This window comes from Phacochoerus africanus, chromosome 3 (genome assembly GCF_016906955.1).
Source record: "Phacochoerus africanus isolate WHEZ1 chromosome 3, ROS_Pafr_v1, whole genome shotgun sequence".
Classification (NCBI taxonomy): domain Eukaryota; kingdom Metazoa; phylum Chordata; class Mammalia; order Artiodactyla; family Suidae; genus Phacochoerus; species Phacochoerus africanus.
The window spans coordinates 132,843,493-132,867,298 of record NC_062546.1 but is presented as its reverse complement, the minus strand read 5'-3'; the positions used below and the strand labels follow the sequence as shown (position 1 = coordinate 132,867,298).

At 38.2% G+C, this 23,806-nt stretch overlaps 1 protein-coding gene across 5 annotated transcripts in view; it reads left to right on the top strand.

Moving 5' to 3' along the window:
• The first annotated feature begins 629 nt into the window (after positions 1–629).
• RBMS1 (RNA binding motif single stranded interacting protein 1) overlaps positions 630–23,806 on the top strand; it is a 217,372-nt gene continuing 194,195 nt past the window's right edge. For 3 of the 5 annotated variants that reach the window (XM_047772720.1, XM_047772725.1, XM_047772719.1), the window contains exon 1: positions 923–1,144. In XM_047772720.1, coding sequence (XP_047628676.1) covers positions 1,070–1,144 — 75 coding nt within the window. In that variant the 5' untranslated portion in view covers positions 923–1,069. Of the gene's footprint in view, positions 1,145–23,806 lie in introns of all 5 variants that reach the window. The other 2 variants (XM_047772723.1, XM_047772727.1) reach the window with 2 other exon arrangements.

The window sequence follows — 23,806 nt, the reverse complement described above, 5'->3', positions numbered from 1 at the left end:
GCTGATGTCTATATTGTGTCCTCTGATAATAACGTTCTGCCTCTCTGCGGCATCTCCCCCTTAGAAGGATCCGTCTATTTGTTGTGAGGGTGGGTGGGTGGGTGGGTGTGAGTGTGTGTGGTGTGCTTGCGCGCGCACCCGACCGCTTTGCCTCCTCTGGTGCAGAGGGCATGATTTCACCTCTCACATCTGGGAAAACCATACCGAAGGACACTAAACCTCCCAAGGTCACCTAGAAAATTAGTGTTGTGGTCCAGCTTTGTGGTTGGACACTAAATTATTTTCCTTCCCTTGTGGAAAAAAAAATCATTGGGGGGGAGAGTAAGAGATTAATCAGATTTCCTTCTCGTTCCCCCTTACCTCCCCTCTCTCTCGAGATAAAAACTCATGAAAGCAAACGAGGTGTCCACTCTGCAGTTCTTAAGCTGTGCCCCCCCCAATCCAACCCCACCCTTTACCCTCAACACAAAGCGATCCGGACTCCCAAGGTTTCCGCCCGTCCAACCCCGAGCCTGGGAGGTGAGGAGTGGTTAAAACTCAGCCCTCACCTCCAGCCGGTCCCGGCTCCACGGCGCCCAAGCCACGCCCCCACCGCCCTTCCCCCACGGCCTCGGCCCGCCAGCCCCTCTCCCCTCTCCCAATCGGGCGCACCCACCCCAGATGCCGCCTGGCACCGAGCGCAGCCGCCGCCGCCGCCGCCGCAGCAGCACTTTCCACTGGTATTGATCACCTCCTGGCCCCGCTCAGCCTGCTTGCCGGAGCGGAGCGCTGCCAGAGCGCCAGTCCTTGGCAGCCCCGGAACAGTTGGGCTCCGGGAGGCAACTCCTTGGGAGCGCCCTGTCCGGGGTGCCCTCTGCGCTCTGCAGTGTCTTTCTCTGTGCCTGGGAGAAGAAGGAGGAGGAGGAGAGGAAGGAGGAGGAGGAGGACGTCTGGTCCGGGCTGGGAGGTGGAGCAGCGGCAGCCGCCGCCGCCGCCGCCGCCGCCGCCGGAAAGGGAGAGGCAGGAGAGATCGAGACTTGGAAACCTCAAAGTGCCCGCGACCCTGCACGGCAGGCTCCCTTCCAGCTTCATGGGCAAAGTGTGGAAACAGCAGATGTACCCTCAGTACGCCACCTACTATTACCCCCAGTATCTTCAAGCGAAGGTAAGGGGGCGCGGGAGACAGGAGACCCGGGAGGAGGGGGCGCCGGGGGCGCGCGCTGCTCGGGCCCGGAAGGGGCGCGCGGCTAGTCGCCGCCGCCCCCGGCGGAGTTGCTGGAAGGTTGCTAACTATAGCGCTGGCCTGGGCGAAGCCAGGCTGCGCGCCGGGCGGCGGCTGCCCGCGGAGCGGAGTGCGGGGATCGGGTTACAGAGAGCCGCTGGGGGAGAGACTAGACAGGAAAGAGCCGCCGGCCCCTTCCTGGCCTGGGAGGCGGGGAGGGTCGCGAGCTGAGCGGCGCCCCTCGTCGAGCGTCTGCTGCTCGGTCGCTGACGCCTGGGGCCCGTGGCCGGCCCCGCCGGCGGCGCGGATCTTCGACCCCCTTCTCCTGGGCCTCGCGTGGCGAGCAGCAACTCTCGCTTTCCCTCCGAGTGGCGCGGAGCCTCCCGCCCCCGGGGACGCCCCTCAGCCTCCCTCGCGCGCGGTGACTGGGGCTGGAGGGGTTGGGGGTGGGGGGGACGGGACTTTTCCCTCCCCGCCTCCGGCCCTGCGCGCCCGCCCCTCGCGTTGATCTTTGTGCGGTGTGGCACTTCACCTGGTTACTGATTTCTACTTTTACGCTGGTGTTTTGGGTAGAAAAGTGGCCAAAGTTCACTCAGCGTTCATTGATGTCCCTTTTAATCTTCCCTGTAGCTTTTGCAAAGGACGGACAATGGGCATATTTCGGTGCAGAGAAAGAAGTGACTTCGTATTTAGTTTAGAAAAATACTACCTTATATGTTTACCACAGATCGATTTCCAGTGGTGCTTTCTCAAAAGTGGCCTTGTCACACTCTTGGGTGACACAGCAGATGACATGTAGCATACAGATTGCGACTGGCTTTCTAGGGACCCTGGGTACGTTGTTAGTGGGCCTATGCTATTTTTACAATAAGAATTTGATTCCTCCTGAATTCATTTGAAAAAAAAAAAAATGGGTCCACGAAGAGTGAGGGTTTCACTGCTTTGGAAGCTTCTTCCACGGTTTAGGAGGGCATAAATTGGCCACAAGCCTTCTTCAGCAATTAGCATCTCCCTTGACTCCTGGTGCCCTTGTAGATCACGAAAGAATCAAGTATGGACACAGTATCTGAACTTTCTTTGAGGGGGTTATAATCATGCCCTGCTTGCTGACACAGGGCATTTCTGGCCTGGTACAAAGAATCTCTGATTGAACCTTGATAAGCTTTTCTTTCTTAAAGTGTGTGTGGTCCTCGTTAAGGTACTTACATCCTAGTTCTGTATCTGTCCATGTAAAAAGGACACTTGTCCGCATAGAGACCAGACATTTCTTAGCTTTCAAGGGCCTTATTTCACCCTCCTCCTATTTTCATTTTACTTTGGTTTTCGGAAAAGCAGCAAGATGGTTGAGCATTATTCATTTCTGTGTGGTCACTTCGGTATTTGTTTTCATGGACGGGAGGGAGGTACCAGATTTTGGTGAGCTACATTGTAAATATAAGTTGTTCAAAGAAACTTTAAGTGTAATCAATGCATTACTTTTTAGATATCATATGTGTTTAATGCACTTGTTTAGATTGCGCAGCATTGGGTACCTAAAGGACAGCCTATTCAACGTTTAACTATATGAATAATAAATAGCGTACCCTCAGGTGAAGAAGAAAAAAGGCCATGTTTATACAGGCACATCCACCCTAGTAATTTTTATATACCATTGGTAAGTTAGAAACCAAGTGCATAGCATTTAATATAGCTAATGCAATGCCACTTGGCTCTTTTTGCCCTGTAAATAATTGAAGAGAGAGACAAACGGCAAGAGCCTGCTCTAGTAATTAGGGTTGGATCCCAGAAAGCTTTAGGGTCCATTTCTGAAAGTGTGCTTCCTGCATAAAGCATTTAATATTGATTTGCGTTACGGTAAACGACATTCTCAAAACATATCTTGCTGTTTCTACTATAAAATCTGAAATCCTATTACTCCGAATGTCTTTGTTTCTGGAGAAAGACACTCATACTCACTTGACCTATATAACATGGTATTAAAGTTTGATAATTAAATCTGAATTCCCTATTGTAAAGTATCTTGATTATATCAAGAAGAGGCATCTCCTAAAATGTAAAGTGACTGGATGCAGATTTTAGGTAAGCATAGTTCAGAACACATAGCCCTTTTTTTTTTTCCTCCCTTATCTAATCTGTCTCTTGGTGTCATGGTATTGAGTCATTAAAAAAAATAGAGACTTGGTTTGATTTGTAGTTTGTTTAAAAATAAGTGTTACCTAACCTACCTAAAGAGTTAATGAACTTAGAGTCTGTTGTCTGCAGTGATGATCCTTGCCTCTGTGTGTGTGTTAACCCTCCTGAAATATGGGATAGAAAACATCACTGTTTAAAGTACAGTGATGTGTTTGCTAGACAGAGTTGTTTTGAAACTTCTGTTTGGAAGCTGTATCAAAAACTAAAGAACGGCATGGTTGTTTACGAAGTGAGATTTTGACTTAAAATTATGATCAAGAGGTGAATTAAGAATGAATAAACAGATAGGATTTCTTTTCATCAGAAGGAATAGATACCAATGAAAATGACACTTAAAAATGAGTTTTTGTTTACCCTGCTTTAAAAAGTTAGCATAGGTCAAGTCATTCTTTTGTTAATTACTCCAATCAGAGCCTCTTCTGAAAAATTTATTTAGAATTTTTCTCTGCGAAAATAGATTAGTTACTTCTACAGTTTATTAACCATTAACAACCAAAAAACAAAAACAAAACCAAAAACCTACGGAGTTGTATTACAGTGTGTTGTTATGCTTTGTGCTTTGACAGAAGGAGAAAATTATTAGAAAAAGTAATACAACTGCATCAAACATAAAATAAAATTGAGGATGTTATGGAAGGAGGGCAAGACATTGGTGGAAATGAAGGAAATTGTGAGGTTTTCATAATACCTTAGTGTAGAGTAACATGGATAGCAAGTAACCTGATTTTACACGCTTGTTGAGGTTTTTGTGTTTCTCTGCAAGGATGGTCTTATCACAGCAGGATTCTCTTTATCACCTGACACAATCATTCTAAGATGTAGTTTGACGTAGCTTCATAAACATAAGCACGTATGGTTCTAAAGGATTTTCTAAATTATTAAGTGACATGCTATATTATTAAAAATTAAATTTGGTATCTACTTTTCAGCAACACAGGAACAATTCTGCTCATTTAACATATTTTAACCCCAAATTTTGTATATTGACATTTTCACTTATTGTAAATTGTTGAATTCTGTTTGTTTCAAGGATACCATGACGTACATTACTACCAACGTGTATGCAAATATTTATAGGAATTGAAATACGTATTCTAGGTCTTTTGAAGAAAGGGAAGTACAAAATGCTCTTTACGTGATTAGCTAATATTATGTACCCAACCAGAAGCAGTTTGACACATTTGTGATCTTTGTTCATAGTTGTATTTTTCTATCCTAAAGAAATGTTCTACACTAAAAAAAATGTTTGTTTCCAAAACAAATGCTTGTTTTAAAGCTTTTGTGTAAGTGCACACTTGAAAAAATGAAAATAATGAATAACATAATTTGGTATTTTATTACTAAAGCTACTAGGAAAAAAAAGCAGTTTTTCTGAATTGAATTTTGGAATGCATTAACATTTTGTTGAATTCCTTAGTTTTTCCTTAGTTACAGCCAAATGAATATTGTGTCAGTTTTCTTCTCCAGAAATTAGAGGTTATGATTTGATACATTGAACTACTGAGTATGTATTAAGGTGGATTGGAGGTACAGTGGAATGATGTACTTGGGGTGCTCTGCGTCTTGAAGTAACTACATTTACGAGATGAGTAAAGTTTGCTTGGATATCAATACAGTAATGCAATATTTTACTTAATGAATATGCCATATTTCCTTATGTGAATGAGATATGGTGGCTATCTGGAAGTGGTGTTGGAAGACTCAAGGTCATGGAAATGTTAAAATGAAGATGCATGGTAATGAAACACTGTAGCACCCTCCCCTTTGGATAGCCATTTCGTTTAAATTTCCATAATACATATTTTTTTTTATATGTTAGGGGCCAAATCTTAAGCTCCTAGAAGGGAATAGGAAAAGACATGAACAGAAGTAGAAAAATATTCTATCATTTAGTATCACGATATATCTTACATATTTGGCAATCTTGGCTTCAAATTTAAATTCATGTATGGGTCATTTCCATGTAATACACTTTTGTGATTTTTTTCCTCTTAAATTTTACTGATATATTGCTCAGACTTTGTATTTTGCTTAATGGTTTTCGGGAACATTTAAATTACTCCAGCTTATTTAAGGAGTACTAAAATTTTAAGTTGTAGGTCTTTTAGCTAAAGACAAAGGGACTTTTTTTTCCTTTTCTTTTTACTAAAGAAGGGGTCACTAGAGAAGAAAATTCTTTTTTTCCCCTATATCTGTTTAACGAATAAAAATCATGTGAGGATGATCTAGAATGGAAATAAAAATGATATGCACACTTAAGTATCGTTTATTCTTTTTATTTTATTTTTTATTTTTTTGTCTTTTTAGGGCTGCACCTGAGCCATATGGAGTTTCCCAGGCTAGGGGTTGAATTAGAGCTGCAGCTACTGGCCTGCACTACAGCCACAGCAACGTGCGATTTGAGCCACATCTGCAACCTACACCACAGCTCACAGCAGCATCAGATCCTTAACCCACTGACCGAGTGTAGGGACTGAACCCACATCCTCCTGGATACTAGTTGGGTTTGTTACCTTTGAGGCAAAATGGGAACTCCCATTCATTCTTTTTAAAGATGAAGAATTTATCTAGTTTGTTTTTTATTGGATGCTCGGTTCCCTAAAATTTATTTTCCGCAAGTATGGTCTTACTGTCCAACAATATGTCTCTTTTCAGAGTATCGACCCTCCCTAGTTCCTTGCTTGATTTACAGAACAGTAGTTGCTAAATAAATGCTTGTGAGTGACTATTATTCAGAATTACTACATGCAAAATTTTTAGACCTGGAAAGAAGTATAAATCAAAATTTACAAATGTAACAATCCAGCTTAATTTTCTAATAAAATCTCAATACAGTTTGATTTGTATTTTGATTAATTTTGTTTCTATAATGAAAACCTTCAAATGTTTTATGAAGTAAGATTCATAAGATGGATCACATATGAGTTGGTCAATATTTAATTTATAAAATCAGAAGTTCCTTTTTATGCAAACTTTATTAAAGGATATGATGCTGGAAGAAAAATCTCATAGTGTTATATGAAAGGGGAAAATGTTACATATGATGAATTGGTGACTCGGTCTGTCTTTGCCTCTTATTACTGGCCCCCACCAACACAATTCAAAGTTTTTCCTGATTTTTGAGAAAACCCCGTTTTCAGTGTATTTCAGATGTGGTAAAAACATTTATTCATTTAAAGGATAATAACTACAATATAATCTAGCATTGAGGTCTTCAGAATTAGAATTATCTCTCAATTAATGAGTGTTGCTTAACCCTTAATGTGACATTCACCATCTAGCTCTTTATCCCATTCATTGGGATATTACAGGAATAATCATGGACATATCAAACTGCTCTTAAGAGGAAGAGTTTTCTTCAGTGTAACATAGCTTATTTTAAAGAAAATGTAGCAATGATATGTCAGTGATTTAGATGCAGTGCCATAGTATTTGGCATAAAATTAAACTAGGTATTTAAAATTGAGCATAGGCTTAGGGATTTTATGTGGAATGAAAGTAAATGCTCTGGTTTCTCTGCTGTATCATTTTAACAAGTAAATAGTAAAATCTGGTGGAACTCTCTACCTCGTGAGAAGCAGCACTTGGATGATAAAGATGTTTACCACTGGGAGTTTGGTCAGATGATACACAGCAAAATGTCTTCTTAGAAACTCATGTGTTGAACATACATGCAAATTTGAGTATGCACACAAATTTGATAACAGAAACTAAGTAATTTCTTAATCAGGCAGATATGTGGGAAAAAGTGTAAAGGGAATGGTGACAGCTAAGCCAACTAGCTAAACACGTATCTTGCATAATCAAGTTCCTTATTTTTGCTTAATGCACCTGGCGCCCTTAACATAATTATATGAATATTGATATTTTTCAAACAGGCATTGGAAAATAAGTGTGTTAAAGATTGTCGGAAAGAAAAAGAAGGCAAAAACCAACATCTAGACCTCCTAGGGGAGAAAATGTTCAGTCTAAAATGTTCAGTCTAAAACATTGTCATTCTCCATACATTGTCTTTTAGCTAGTTTTTATTTTATTTTTTCTCAGTTGTTTTTAATTCAAGTATATTTGATTTACAATGTGTTAATTTCTTCTGTACAGCAAAGTGATTCAATTATACATATATACACTTTTTTAAAATATTCTTTTCTGTTATGATTTATAAGACATCGAATAGGGCACTATGTGCTATGGACCTTGTTGTTTGTCTTTTAACTAGTTTTTAAATGAATGCATTTACCACTTTAGAGGATGGAGAACAGTCTTCTGGATGATAAACATGAAAACCAAGATTCTAATATGATGTTAATATGAACAGCTAAGTTGCTTTTAAATCTGATACTCGAAACACACAAAATGAGCATCTGGTGGGTGATTTCCTACAATGGCTGGAGCATGGCTATTGTGGAATTAGGCTAAATTTTAAGCTTGTAGTTTGTGGGAATTTGCTGTGGCTCATGAAGGGCTGAAATACTAACTAATTGATCTTGTGTCCTGAGTGACCCCAGAGTACTGTTCTCTGCACTTGACATTGGGGAAGGTTAGGGAACGTACTGTCTGGTCCCTGCTCTCCCACTGGTAGGGAAAACAGAATAGACACACTTCAAGAAATAAAGCAAAGAATATTTACAACATAGTACATCCAGGAAGGTAGCATACCAACCAAGGGTCAGATCTGTATGTGAGATGAAAAACACTATCATGTATATTGTGAGAAAAAGCAAGGTGCTAACAAAAGTTACAGTAAACCTGGGAATTTTAGAAAGACTTGGGCTTTCGATTAATGAGTGAAAATTCCTTGAACTTATAATCACTGTTGTTTTGTTGCTTTGTATATTTTTTGCAATGTAATCCTCTTAGGACTACTTAGAATTTTAAAGAATATTACTTTAACTCCTCAAAGTTTCATATACAATTACCTTGTTTTATATTACTGTTTTTCCAGTTTTATGCTTATAAATGTGTTATTAAGCCAACCTGCTAGGGCTATGACAGGCTGAGAATATAACCCTTAAATGATGACCTAATGGTTATATAGAAATGTTATTTTAGTGTTTAAACCATTTGAAGTAATGTTTCTTTCTCCTAATTTATTAGCCTTGTTTGGAGTTTTTTATGTTGCTGCTTACATAGTGGCATGCCTGCAATCTATATGGTGATAATGTGTCATTTCTTTAGCAAATAACAGATTTTTTATATTTCTGAGCTCTCATGGTTAGAGCTTTTTAATTCTCTTTATTTGGTCATTACCCAGCTTTAATTCTTTTAGAATAAGCTGTTACCTCTGCAGTGGAGCCATATCTTTCAGGAGTCTTATCCTCTGTGACTACCCATGGAACCACATGTGCTGTTGGGCTGCTGGGTCCAAAAAATAGAGTGACTTCAGGGAAGGTTTTTAATGTATCAAAACTAGATCATTTCATAGATATTATAAATAATTTTTATTTCTCTCAAAAGAAGAATGCATCATGTTCCCAGCTCTGCAAGTATGTGGGCCCATTTTTACATGATGCCAGTTTTGATTTTTTATGAATTAAAAAAAGTACTAATTAAAATGGGCAGAATTAGATGGACACAGCATGGAATTCTGTGCTTTTTCTTAACTTGAGTTCCTTTGGGGCAGGGAATCAAGTCATCAAAAATGAATTTTAGATGATAAACTTACATTTAAGCTCCTCAAATGACACTATACTATTTCCCCTATTTAACACAGCTAGAGAGAGAGAGAACAGACAAAACCTAAAGTTAGCAGAAGGAAAGAAATCATAAAGATCAGAGCAGAAATCAATGAAATAGAAACAAAGAAAACCATAGAAAAGATCAATGAAACGAAAAGCTGGTTCTTTGAAAAGATCAACAAAATTGATAAACCCTTAGCTAGACTTATCAAGAATAAAAGAGAGAGGACTCAAATCAATAAAATTAGAAATGAAAAAGGAGAAGTAACAACGGACATCACAGAATTACAAAGGATCATAAGAGATTACTATGTGCAACTATATGCCAATGAAATGGAAAACCTAGAAGAAACAGACAAATTCTTAAAAAAGTACAATCTTTCAAGACTAAACCAAGATGAAAGAGAAAAGATGAATGGACCAATCACAAGAACTGAAATTGAAACTGTGATTTAAAAACTTGCAACAAACAAAAGTCCAGGACCAGATGGCTTCACAGGCGAATTCTATCAAACATTCAGAGAAGAGCTAACACCTAACCTTCTGAAACTATTTCAAAAAATTGCAGAGGAAGGGATACTCCCAAATTCATTCTATGAGGCCACCATCACCCTGATACCAAAACCAGACAAAGACACCACAAAAAAAGAAAACTACAGGCCAGTTTCACTGATGAATATCGATGCAAAAATTCTCAACAAAGTACTAGCAAACCGCATCCAACAATACATTAAAAGGATTGTACATCATGATCAAGTGGGATTTATCCCAGGGATGCAAGAGTTCTTCAATATCTGCAAATCCATCAGTGTGATACACCACATTAACAAACTGAAGAATAAAAACCATATGATCCTTACAATAGATGCAGAAAAAGCCTTTGACAAAATCCAACACCCTCTTCTCATAAAAACCCTTCAGAAAGTGGGCATAACGGGAACCTACCTCAAGATGATAAAGGCCACATATGACAAACCCACAGCGAACATCATTCTCAATGGTGAAAAACTGAAAGAATTCCCGCTGAGATCAGGAACAAGACAAGGATGTCCACTCTCACCACTACTCTTCCCCTATTTAACACTTTTAAAACATGGTGATTTTGAAAGTTGTAATTGGGAGTATATTTGTGCTGGAGAACCTCTCAATGCTTATTTAATCTGTAGAATAACAATGAAATATTTTCACAGTTTTTGAAATAAAGTCTCAGATAAATTAATTTGGTTAAGGAAAAGTAAATTTTATTGGAAATTTGTAGTAACAACAACTTTACCTTTGTCTTCCCAACAATAATTTGGATTCACCACAAAACATGATTTTGACAAATGCAGACATTTATAAGAAGAGAAATTTGCCAGTTTTTATTTTCAGGTCATTAACTGAAATATTCCCAAGTCCCTCTCTGCCTCCTACAAAGCACAGCTTTGATTAATTTCCTTGTTTTACAAATGGCAGCCTCAACAAAAGAAAAAAAAAGTTCCTAACCTCAGGTCTTATTCCACATGATTACTTGCATACTTTTATTAACAGCAACAACAACGCAAAAAGAATTGTCTACCAGAGAAACTTCTAGAGCCAAAATTCTATAGCTGGGCAGATGATATCTAGGTGATCTGTTCTGTGATTGGGTATACCTTATCTTACAAGTGAATTGTGTTTCCAATGAGTTTTGTTCCAAAAAAGCCACTTGTCCATTATTTAGAACTTGAAGCTCATCTAGTGTATTTCATATATAAATTGTTGTCTTTAATAATAGGGTCCATAGCCAAGCCATGAGAGCCTATGAAAGTAACCCACTTTATAATTTCACATATAATTGTTCTATGCTGATCCTGCTATAGAATCACCATACGGGACAACCCTTCTTGATGGAGGGGGGTGGGTATTCAGAGTTAGGATTCTGGGAACCCATCTTTGCCCCCTTTAGTGGACTGAGGAGGTTTTCCTACCTCAGATGAGAGACAGTAGGGAAGACAGGAGCTCCCCCAAACCCCTCAACAGGGCTTTGAACTTCTAGGACTGGGTACTGGGTTTCAAGAAGAGATGTGAGGTGTGCTTGTGGAGTTCTGTGGGTTAGGGATTGGCAAAGGGGGAGTTGTCAGCTTTCGAGCTTCTTGTGGGATTAAGGCCTTGGGAGCCCTCCTGAAACTAGCTTCCCACTCACCTGTTTTCTTTTCCTGGGCTGGCCTCACAGATAATCTTTGGTTCCCTTGCCTCCTAGCCAATCCCCTCATTTTTATAAAGCAGTCCAAGGCTTTCCAAGAAGTAGGGCCTTTCCCCTCTAGCTCATCACAGCTTTCCTTCTCTTCTCTTGCAGTGAATCAAGCAAACAGCTCTTGAATCTGGTAACAAGGAAACAAAAAGACAAAGAAAACATTGTCCAGTACCCTCACTTTTGTTTTCACCTAGTTCTGGTCCAACAGTGGTTTTTAACTTTTAGGGGAACCCTCCATCTTGAGATTTTGGTGATGGCACATTCTCATTTACCTCAAGTCTTTCACTGAGACAGCCTGTGCGGCCCAGGTTAAATAAAGAGCCCTACCCTGAAAGGAGGGCAAACGTGGAACCAGTCTCTGCTTAAGAAGATGACTCAGGAGTACCCGCTGTGGCTCAGCACTAAGGAACCCATATCCATGAAGATGTAGGTTCGATCCCTGGCCTCACTTGGTGGGTTAAGGATCCAGCTTTGCTGTGAGCTGTATTGTAGGCCGAAGACATGGCTCAGATCTGGCATTGCTGTGGCTATGGCATAAGCTGGCACCTGCAGCTATGATTTGACTCCTAGCCTGGGAACTTCCATATGCCACAGGTGCGGCCCTAAAAAAAGACAAAATAAATAAATAAATAAATAAAGACTCAAATCCCTTGGTATTCTGTTTTAGGATGGTGGGTTGACTCTGGGGTGAAGAACTAGACAAGGCCCAAGGACCTGCCAAGTAGGAACAGTAGGGATGGCTTCTTCCTTGCTCCCATCTCCTTTTCCCCACCATCTCCTTCTCCCTTCTTCTTCACTCCTATTTCCAACTTTTCTTCCTGCACAGTGATAGTAGTGCCACATGGACTGACTTTGATCAGCTACAGATACGTGTGCTGGGATGGATCTGCCAGGGTAGCTTGCATACAAGCTACTCCCACTGCATCTGCCCAAGTGAGGGACCGAATGGGTCTGAGTTAATTGGCTAGAAAAAAAAAAACTTTGCTCCCCTTAATGCCACAGATTATGTTGAAGAATTTGCCGATTTCAGTTGCCTCTTTGAATCGGATTTTCTTTCTGATTTCTTACCCAATTTTATAGGGAAAATTTAGATAAAATTGTACTTGGTAATATATGAGTATTATAGAAGTGCAGACATGACATAATACTTTGAACAAAAGAGAACACAATAAGCATAATCAAAAGTGTTTTGATGATAAATGTGTTCTCCTAATGAGATTGGAACTTAAGTATGGCGTAGTGAAATGGTTAAGCTGTTACGTTTTTTCTTCACTAATACTAAAATTTAAAATCATATATAACCATTTTTTTTTGTTTCTTGAGTATTTCACAAAACTGTATCTAAAAATAATCACAAAAATATTGTGTGTTTTTGATTTGCAAAAACTGAAAAGAAAACCTCCACAAAACCGGTATGTTTCTTATTTGGTAGTAGTTCCTTAGATTTTAATTTTAATAATTGAAATCTTAAATGTTGACTTTGATAGCTTTTTTAAAAGAGTAGATTATATCTTTCATTTGAATGGTATTTTAAATGATGGCGGGTAATATCTGGTGTTCTTTTCTACCCCTCTGTCTCTTCACAAAATTCAAATTCATGTCTCAGCAGTACGGACTGTTTTTCAGTGCATATCCTTTGAGCCTTCAAAATTTGATTTGACTGTGTGTTCTGACGATAGCGTGTTCAGATAAGCACATGGTGATAGTCATCTGTGTGTCTGGGCCCTAATGAACATCTGCTTTCTGGGGCGCCACAGGAGCACCTTTCTTTGTTTCCTTTTCCTTGGCCTTTTTGATTTGAATCTTGTTAAACCCTGCAAATGGGTTTTTTTTCAATATGCAAGTACTCCTATCTCCCTTTTTGGAAAAGGAAAAAAAAAAAAAAACAATAGCGCCAGATATTTTAAACATGAACACGTTGGGAATTTAAAAGGAGCCCGCAGGAAGCAAGCACACAACTCTAGTTCTACTCTTGACCACACAGACGTGTTGTGCGAAAAATCATCTAGCTAGGATCATAGGGGCAGAACTACCTGGTGGGCCATTTAATTAAAGTCAACGAACATAGATAGAACTGGCATCGTATTAGGCCCTGAAAGGTTCAAGTATGTAAATAAGGCATGATTTGTGCCATCATGGAACACAATGAGGTAATTTTATTTACTTGTTTGCTTTTTCAAAATTTTTATTGAAGTAGAACATATATATATGTATGTGTATATTTATGTATATTATATATACATTATAGCACGCACATTTAGATATGTAGATTCTTTTGCTCATGTAATGTCCACCTAGGTCACTCTTGGACATTTCCACATCCAGAAAGCAGCCCAGTGCCCCTTCCCAGATATCCACTAGCCCTTCTTCCATCTTTATGGATTGGTTTTGCCTATTCTTGTACTTCATAAAAACGAAATCCTGTAGTGTGTATCTTTTTGTGTCTGGCCTCTTTAGCTCATCATTCTTCTGGTTTAACTCATCCATGTTGTTATGTGCAGCAGTCATTTCTTTTTTTAATGCCACATAGTATTCTGTCACAGACTATATCATGGGTGTCACAGACTATGTTATGGGCTCTATTCATGGGTGTTTGGGTTACTTCCATTTGGAGCTATTGTGAATAAAATTGCTGTGATTATTCTTGTTGATATTCTTTGGTCAACATACACATTTCCTTGTAAGAGAGGAACTGGTAGGTCATGGGATATTACCATTTTCTAGTCCTCTGGCACTGTGAGAAAGCCCTCCATGTCGCTAACACTTGATATTGTTAGTCTTTTTAATTTTAGCCCTTCTGGTGGGTGGTACCTCTTTATGGCTTTAATTTGCATTTTCCTAATGTTTAATGATGTTGAGCACATTTTCCTATATTAATTGGCCAATTGGATATCCTCTTTTGTGAAGGGTCTTTTAATTCTTTGCTCACTTTTTAAACATAACAGCTCTATTGAATATAATTCACATAACATAAAACCCAACCTTTTTCTCGCTTTTTGTGTGGGATTGTCCTTTTTATTGGTTTGTAGGTTTTTAAATAAAATCTGGATACAAATCTTTTGACAGACATATGTATGGGAATATTTCCTCCCAATTTTCAGTTTTCCCTTTCACTATCCTTTTAATAAGTAGTAGTTCTTAATTTTAATGAAGCCCAATTTATGATTTATGATCATTGCTTTTTGTGTCCTTTTAAGAAATCTTGGCTTACTTTAAGGTCATGAAGATATATTCTTATATTTTCTTCCAGAGGCTGTGTTTTACCTTTCACATTTAGGTCTGCAATCCATTTCTAATTAATTTCTGTGTTTGGTGTGGATAGGTCAGGATTCATTTTCCCCCCTTATGAATATTTAATTGATCCAGCACCATTTATTGAAGAGACATTTTCATTTTTCCCTTTTGAATTTCAGTATTGCTTTTGTTTTAAATCAGGTGACCACATTTATGTGTTTCTTTTTCTGAACTTCTTGTTTGGTTCCATATGTATTCTTGTGTCAATACTACATGGTCTTAATTACCAGAGCAATATATTACATGTATATTCTTTGCTTTTTTTTTTTTGTCTTTTTAGGGCTGCATCCACAGCATATGGGAGCTTCCAGGCTAGGGGTCCAACGGGTTGTAGCTGCTGGCCTATACCACAGCCACAGCAACAGATCCAAGCCTTGTCTTCGACATACACCACAGCTTACGGCAACATGGGATTCTTAACCCACCGAGCGAGGCCAGAGATGGAACCCAAGTCCTCATGGATACTAGTCACGTTCATTACCACTGAACCACAATGGGAACTCCACATGTATGTTCTTCAAAGTGGTTTTAATTATTCTAGATCTCCTGCCTTTTTAAATATATTTTATTTTATTTTATTATTAATTTTTACTTTTTAGGGCCACACCCAAGACATATGGAAGTTCCCAGGCTAGGAGTCAAATCATAGCTGCAGCTGTAGGCCTACGCCCACAGCCACAGCAACTTGGGATCTGAGCCGTGTCTGCTACCTGTACCACAGCTCATGACAACACCTGATCCTTAACCCACTGAGAGAGGTCAGGGATTGAACCCGCATCCTCATGGATACTAATCAGGCTCATTACCATGAGCTACAACAAGAACTCCCCTTAGGTAAATTTTAGAATCAGCTTATCAGTTCCATACAAAAGAAACATGATTGAATATATATTGGAATGGCATTACATCTATACGTCAGTATTGGGAGAATTGATCTTTTCCATTGTAAGTATATCTCTTTTTATTTATTTATGAACTTACCACTTTTAAGTAATTTATAATAAAACACAATGGAAAACTATTGTTTTATATGCTTGTTCGTTATATACAGCCAATGATTTTTTCAAAATCTGTGGTTATGATAATTGGCATAGACTCTGTTATGAAAGTAATTTTTTGGAGAGGGAGAGAGAATATTTATTATCAGATCAAAATCAATTTTGAAAAGTAGCTTATAGCCAAAAGTTTCTCTTTAAAAACAGATGACATTCATTTTGATTTTTCTTGAATGCATCTCAAAATATAACTTTCTCCTTTATGTTCTTTATTCTCTTTTTGAGGCTTTGTTTATTTGATTACGTGACAGCCTATCACCCTGTCTTATATATTTATAAGCATGATAATCAGTTGAAAATTACTTGTGTTTGGAGAATTTTCTGACATCCCCTGTGATTTTTAATACACCCTGAATATTGTGAAAAGAAAGGCTGAGAATCACTTTACTTAGATACTAACTTCTAAATGATAGGACATGCTGTTCTATGGGCTTCTGCTCCTTCAAACTTTTCCTTAGATGTTCTAAAAATCTCATATGTATTTTTTTCAATCTTTACATTTAAGGTTTTTAAGCTTTGATTACTGCTGTCTTCAGCCAGCCAAAAACAACTACATAGAACTTTCAAAGCTTATTAGTTCTGGCTAGGTTAGCTTGGGTTGAGTAGGAGGTTGAATAGATGACTTCTGAAATTCCTTTCAACTCTAAATTTTATGATTCTGGGAATTTATAACATCCAAGAATCACAGAAAGTTGGAACTGGAAGGGACTTTAAGATAATCCGGTCCAAGCCACTCACTTTACAGATGAGGAAAGCTACCCAAAGTGAAGAGGCAGAAGTAAGTAGAGTTCCAGAGTTGGGGGGGGGGGCGGGGGAGGGGGGATGGACAGGGAGTGGCAGGAGGGCCAGACCTCACAGGAATGGTCAGTGCAGTGACCTGAAGGAGGGAAGAAAGGAGAAGGGAGGCCACACACAGCTTTAGCAATTGTTCCAGGAAACTTATCAGAGGTTGGGCTGGGTGTGAATGAGACCAGCATCAGCAGCTGGTTTCTGCTTAGAAATCAGTAGAGGTCACCCCAGCAGGTGGGGCTGGCCAGACTTCTGCACTTCCTTCCCTGAGCCTGGCCACCTCTCCTGCTTTGCCAGAGCAGGGTCCAGGCTGGATTCTGTTTTGTTCACCTGTGCCTAACTCTGCAGATTAGCTGGGTAGCGCTGCTATTGCTGGGCCCTGCTCATCCTCCATGGCTTCTGGCCTATTCATGGCCTCATGCTGCTTCTGGATTCTTCCTTTACCACATTCCTAAGGGCCTATGTTTTTATAGCCGTGAGTCTGGGGCCAAAACCCTGTGACTTTTCAGTACTCCTGGAGCTTTCCCACACTGGCAGGATACACTCCAGACTACTTCATTCTTGCTAAGCTTTCTGTGTCCTGCCGTCACTATATGCTGTGGCCTGTTCGGTCACCAAAACAACAATAACAACAACAACAATCCTGAGAGGCTCTGATTAAACACCTCCTTTATTTGTTGACGCCAGCCTTCTTGTTCACCACTCTGATGGGAACCACCTTATTCCTAGGGCCAAGCGCTCCACATTAGTCTAATATCTCTTGTTTTTCTCATGAGATGTTTGAACATAGTTGATGGCCTTCTGCATTTATATAGGGTCAGGTTTCAGGAGCTCTGTTTGAGTCAATTATGTGGAAAACCTTGGAAAAGAAAACACACAGTAGGAGGCATCAACAGGCCCCTTGTGCTACTAGGACACAGCTTTTCCCTCATGCTTCTTGGATCGTGTGCTCATTACACACACCAGCTGAAAAGACCACGCCTGGCTGTATGCCTCACATTAGGGAAATCAATACAGGAGAAACTGGGTGTATTAAGCAACTAAGAGAGAATGGTTTTCCCATGGTTCACAAACATTCTCCAATGAAAATGACTCCTTGGCTCATTTACGTGTGTGTGTGTGTATCTCCACACCCATGGCATGTGGAAGTTCCCAGGCCAGGGATCAAACTCGAGCCACAGCAGCAACCCAAGCTGCTGCAGTGACAATCTTGGACCCTTCACCTGCTGCACCAGCAGGGAACTCCTCATTTGTATATTTCTAGGTCTTTGACAGAAAGTATAATTTAAAGTTGAGCCATCAGGAGCTGTGGGCTATTAAAGAGCAATGAGATATTAAGAACAATAGTTTGTGAAATAATTTACTTCTATTAGAAAGGATGAATTTATTTTGTCATATCCAATTTACGACCAGCTTCTTAGAAATGCATGATCCAGTAAAAGTACAACTGTCATAGCTTTTTGTGTTTTTGTGTTTGTTTTGTTTTGTGTCTCATGGCTTCAAGAATCCTCAGTTCCGTTTGGTTCAGACCTTTTGGTTTCCTCCTACAAGTGTAATCGTGTAATCATGTAATTGTGACTGGTGAACTCTGGAATCCACGAGATGCACAGGAAGAAATGACGGGAAGGCCCGTCATTGTGTTAGGGCCCCTGCATTATCTGTAAGGAAAACAAGTTGTTGTGGACCATTCTTTGTTGGTAAGTGTCACAGTCAAGGAGGTGTCTAGGGGGTAGTGTGTTTAAAGATTGGGAAGAGACATGCCTTTTTAAAACATCTTAGGGGCCTCTTTTACAGAGCAGTTGACTTCTTGGACCAGAATGTTCTCTCAGGTGGATTGAGTGAATCATCTTAACATGTTGATCCAACATTTTTAGCTATGTTTGTGTGTAAATTACTCCACATCTCTCCCAAGACACAGCTCTGGCCTTGTACTTGAGTTTCTTTTACTTATTTAATTGTTCCAGGAAAGATGGGCATGCTTGACACTTTAGAAATCATGTGCATTATTTGTCTAAGTTAAAAACATATGTATTCAATCAGAGTGACTTAAAAGAAAATCAGTGTTCCAGTAAGCACAGGAGTAATTACTATCCTTAGAAAATACAGGGAATTTTTCTTTTCCTGATCCAAGTTTACTTCCTAAACTAAATGTTTCTGGTTTTATTGCCTTTCATCTAACTTTTTCAACATATCTTAAAGATTAGGAGCAAAGTTTACTTACATTTTTAAGTATGTACACAATACCAAGGCAAATGTATCCAATTCTGCATTGGTTATATGCTCACTCTTGGGCAGCTGATAAAATCTCATTTTTAGGATGTTTGAAATATGGTAAGATTAGAGTTTACTAATTTGATTTTTCTAATTCCTTACTATAGGTTAACTTTCACTAAGTGGAATTTCATTTAGACTGTAACAAATAGTAAATTGATTATAATGTATCATAATTTACATGTTGGGGGAAAAGATGGAAAAATTTAGAGGATATCAGGAAAGAAAAACCATAACATGAAGTATTTAGTAACAGTTTAATATAACATTTTGTTAACAGTAACTTGTGTGTATGTGGGTTCCATTATAAGAATGTAAGATTCTTAAGGCAAGAAATAGATCTTGTTCATTTTTTTGTCTATTACAATGCTTTGCATATATATGTAGTTAAATAAATATTTGTTAAATTGAATCCATGTCTTTTGTTTACTAACATGATAAAGAGAAGTATGAAGCACAGCCAGAATTCTTTCGGGATGAAATGCTTCTGCTTAAAATACACAGATGATTAGGATAAAGGGGGCTTTTAGTCTAAATTACCTAAATAATTTTCTCAGTCTGTAGCTTAATTATTAGAGTCTTTGTTCATGCCTAGAAGGCCATCACTATTATTAAGCTAGTTGTCAGTGTTCTATCAGCAGTTCATGAAGTACAGAAACAAAATGTTCATTGACTGTCTTAAGTTAAACATACAGAAATGAGAGTCCAATTAAAATGAAAATTTCTCTATTAGTGTAGCATTTTGAATAATGTATGGATGGGGCATTATTATTGAAAAGCAATTAAATTTTTTTTAAGGGCTACATTTCTAAGAACTATCATTTCTTAGGATTAGCTGGAGGTCTCTAAGGGGCTAGGACTATGTCTGGAAGGATTTGTGATGATAGTTAGCAGGGTTTTGACAGGAAACATATGGTATTCTTAAACTTGGTATTTAAGGGATGTTTAATAAACAAGGATATTTACAAATGTGTTGGCAGGACTTAGGGAAACCAAAAAGGGATAATGACATGTTCCGAGGCCAGCAAAAGATGGGTATTTTTACTACACAGAGTTTCAAGGGCTAAAGGTGGGAGCAGTTCCCAGAACGTGGAAGGGAAGCCTTATGAAGAGAGCTGCCCAAGAGGAACAGTGACCTTCAGCTGACGACCAAGGCCAACCCAGGTTGGGCAGACATCCCTCACTCTTCCACCCCTTTCAGGTCTCCTTTGAGTGTCTCGGAAGGAATCCATAGGTGCCTAGAGGGAGGAGGGCCTTGTGCTGCAGAGCATTATGGGTCAGCCCCTTGGCACAGAATAGGGCAGGGAAGGTGGCAAGGCAGATGGAGGCATGGGGATCAGGAAATATTTGTGGAATAAATAAATGGCTGCTTACTACTCTTCTTAATGAACAGGATTTTTTCTTTCAGTTAACAGTGCCACTTATTGCCTTCTTAGACATCTGCATTATTACTTGAATGAGATAAGCAATGTTTAGTTGAGTGCCTTCTATGTGCAAAGCACTTGGCCAGGTCTCTTGCTGCAATAGTGGATAAGTAACTCTAAGAAAATTATTGCTCGTAGAGTTGGACCCTTCTTATACAGTAGAAGGATCCTGAAAACAACCAAACAGGAGTTGACATTAAACATTTTGAAGTGACATCGTAAAATAATCCAAAGCACCTCATTTCAAGTAAATTTGGGAAGGTTGCTCTTTATAGCAATCTTTTATTGCGTCTCTGTCCTGTAGAACTTTCTGCAATTAAAAGAATGTTCTGTAACTGCACTGTCTGATGCAGTGGCCACTGGCCTCATGGAACTGTTAAGCACTTGAAATTTGGCTAGTGTGACTGAGACACCGAATTAAAATTTTTAGCCACATGTGGCTAGTGGCCCTTATGTTTGGCAGTACAGCTATAGTAAATTGTTAAGTAAATGTGGGCTACCTGATTTAATTTTTGTGTGACATCCATTTTGAAGTAAGAAGTTGGATCTTACTTTACAGATTTTTGGATTGCCAGCCTCCATATGTAAAAACCAAATACTGGTGACCAGAATGTAAAGGAAAAAGAAATCAAAAGCACCCAAGATAGAGTCAGTCTTAAAGCTTTTTGACTGATAAAAGCAAAGCATGAGATACAAGAACCCTTTCATGTTATATAGTATATGCTTTACAAATGTAGGTTATATTTATTTACAGTTACATTTAAAAATAAACCATTGTGTCCTGATTTCTCATCATTAAAAAGTCTACATCAATTAAAAAAATACTTTTATTTCTATGATGTTGTTATTCTGGAAAAAGTCAACTTCAGTTAAAAGAACTATACGTTTATTTCTGTGATATAGATATTCTATACCATACTGATTGCTTCTATGCTTAGGAAATTGGTTACAAAGAAGATATTCAAAGAATGAAGATAGCAAGCCTAGTATGTATGCAGCTAGAAGAAAATATGCCTGATGGTATATTAAAGGCTTATGTGTCTTCTGTTCAAGATCTTGATAGTATCTTCATTCATTTCTTTGTTTATTTTCTTCAGTTTATTGGAGGTATATATATGTGTGTGTATAATAATATATGTAATATATATATTCAGCTTTATGATAAAATATGAGTTCTCTTGGCCCTTTTTTTAACGTGTTTTCTTCTTTTTAACCTGTCTTTAGAAATCTATATTATCTTAAGTCCAGAATTTGAAAATATAATCCCTTGAAGTTTTCCATAAGAAAAAAATAGATTATTAGATCATGAATATGACATATTGTAATGCAACTGAAAATACTTTTCAGGACATTAAGTTCATGGATACTTGCTTTCTGATTATTCTTATTCTACTCAAGCCTATATTTTGCCTACCTTTTCCAAATTATACTTTATTTGATTGGTCTTCAATAGGTCATAAGAATTATATATGAGTCTGTACCTTTTAAAAGGAACCAGGTCTAAGTTTGTTATGACATATTTTAGAAATGGCTCTTGCTATACAAACTCAAGAATGTTTTTGTTATGTTTACTGTAGTAACATATACATAACATAAAATTTACCATTGTAACTATTTTTAAGCATGTAATTCCATGGCATTAGGTACATTCACATTGTTGTGCAACCGTCACCACCCAAGAAATTTTTTAATCCTTAATATTGAGAGGTGATGTTTCCAGTTTCATGGAGATTTTTTTTCTCTTCTAAAAAAAGACAGCAAAATCATCCATAAATTCTTGTTCCTGTCAATAAAGAAACATCTCCTAAAATTCTATCAAATGGCATTTTAAAGAGGTATTAATTTAGCATTGCTACTGTAAGTTTGTTCATCAGTACACAAAAAGGACTTGTTGAAGTAACTTTAAAAATGAAAATGGCACTTTAAATAAGAAGGTGAAGTTATTTTGCTTCTTTACATTTCATTTTTGAAAGAATTTTGTCAGAAACCCAACTCTGTAGATCAGTGATATGGTATATGCCTAAGAAAGGTGTGGTTTAATACTTGGGATAGGTCACACTTTGTGATTCATCTTCCTTTGATGTATTTTTCAAGTTTGTATAATAACATCCTTATTAAGCTTGCTTTCTTTTGTTCATTTGAGTTCTCGAGATGATGAAACTAACACAACAATGAAATTTTAACTCACGTTTATGTGTGATAATACACATAATTGACTCATAATATTTTGTGAAAATATAAAAGATAAAACCAGCTTTCTTCCACAACATGGGTTCTTCCTACTTACCTGTTTCCATAGTAACATGGTAAACACTAATAAAACCAAATGGGTGTCAAAAAACTTTCTGATATAATTTGTATTGAAATTCTTCATAGGACCTTTAAAAAATATGTTATCTGAGTAGGGGAAGGAAAGATCTATGTAATGGAAAAGAAGTCAGATTTTATTTGAATATAGAAAGAGAGTTGAAGGGGTAGAAATCTGTACTGCTGAGAAAAGAGTTTTCAGAGCAGACTGTTTCTGGTATTTTATACCAATTATGTGCAGCTATTGCTTTGAATAAATTTTGCTGCCCTGCTGAGATTTCCTTTTTACAAATCCTGGAGCAATTATAAGATGGAAGTCTGGAATGTATAAACAATGTCCTTTGAGCAGTAAATGAGCCTTATTCTTATAAAACTCAAGGGTAGGAATGTACTACCTTCTATGGTTCTCTGCCTTTCCTTCCTTCTTAATCATTGCACAGAAGCTAGTGTCTACTTTGAATGTACGAAAACATGAATTGTGACTAGAAATACTTTTAAAGTGTAATCTCCATCAAACTAACAAAGTCTCTCCATTGCTATAACACAATAAACAGTATACTTAATGACTATTCAGTATAGCTATTGGTTATATATTTCTGGATCTCCAACTTTAACCCAACAAACTGTAATAGATTACCTTTTTTGAAGACCTGGAAAACAAAACACTGCTTCAAGTCAGTTTCATGGGGAGAAAAATGACACCCTTAGAGCATAATATTAGGCTGAGTTTCCAAATGTCAGCTTGTTTTATGTGACAAAGCAATCTGCACTAATCATGGCAAACAATATATCAAATCCTAGAGAGAAGTCAACTGTCACTTGGAGTTAACTGTAAAAAGCCTGAACTTCATTATTTTGCCAGACTCACAGATCTTATACAGTGTTTACAATAAGGTTTGGAGAGTTGCCTAGCATTGGAATATATACAATTAAACAACACAGTGGAACGGCCCTTTTATGTCAGCACTGCTAAAAGACCGCCATTATACTCACATGATAGTCATTCTTGGAACTCTTAACATAAACAGGAATAGAGAACATTCATTTGTAATTCTGTCTAAGTGCATGCAGGATTTTATTTTGTTTTATTCACATAAACCCCCATGGAAACTAAAGATAGCAACAATAAAGGGATCCCTGAATGAGAATTACTTCTTTGATTGTCAAAAGAATGTCATACTTTCATTTTGTTTGCAACTGAACCTAAGTACTCAAGTCTTTGGACTTCTATGGAAGCTTATATAAACAAGGGAGATTGGGTTTAAATTTATTACAAAAGTGCACTTTATTTGTTTGAAAATACCTTTACACAAATTAATTAAATTTAATTAATTAATACAAAATGTACTCCCTGATTCCACTTTCACATGTTTACTAATAAT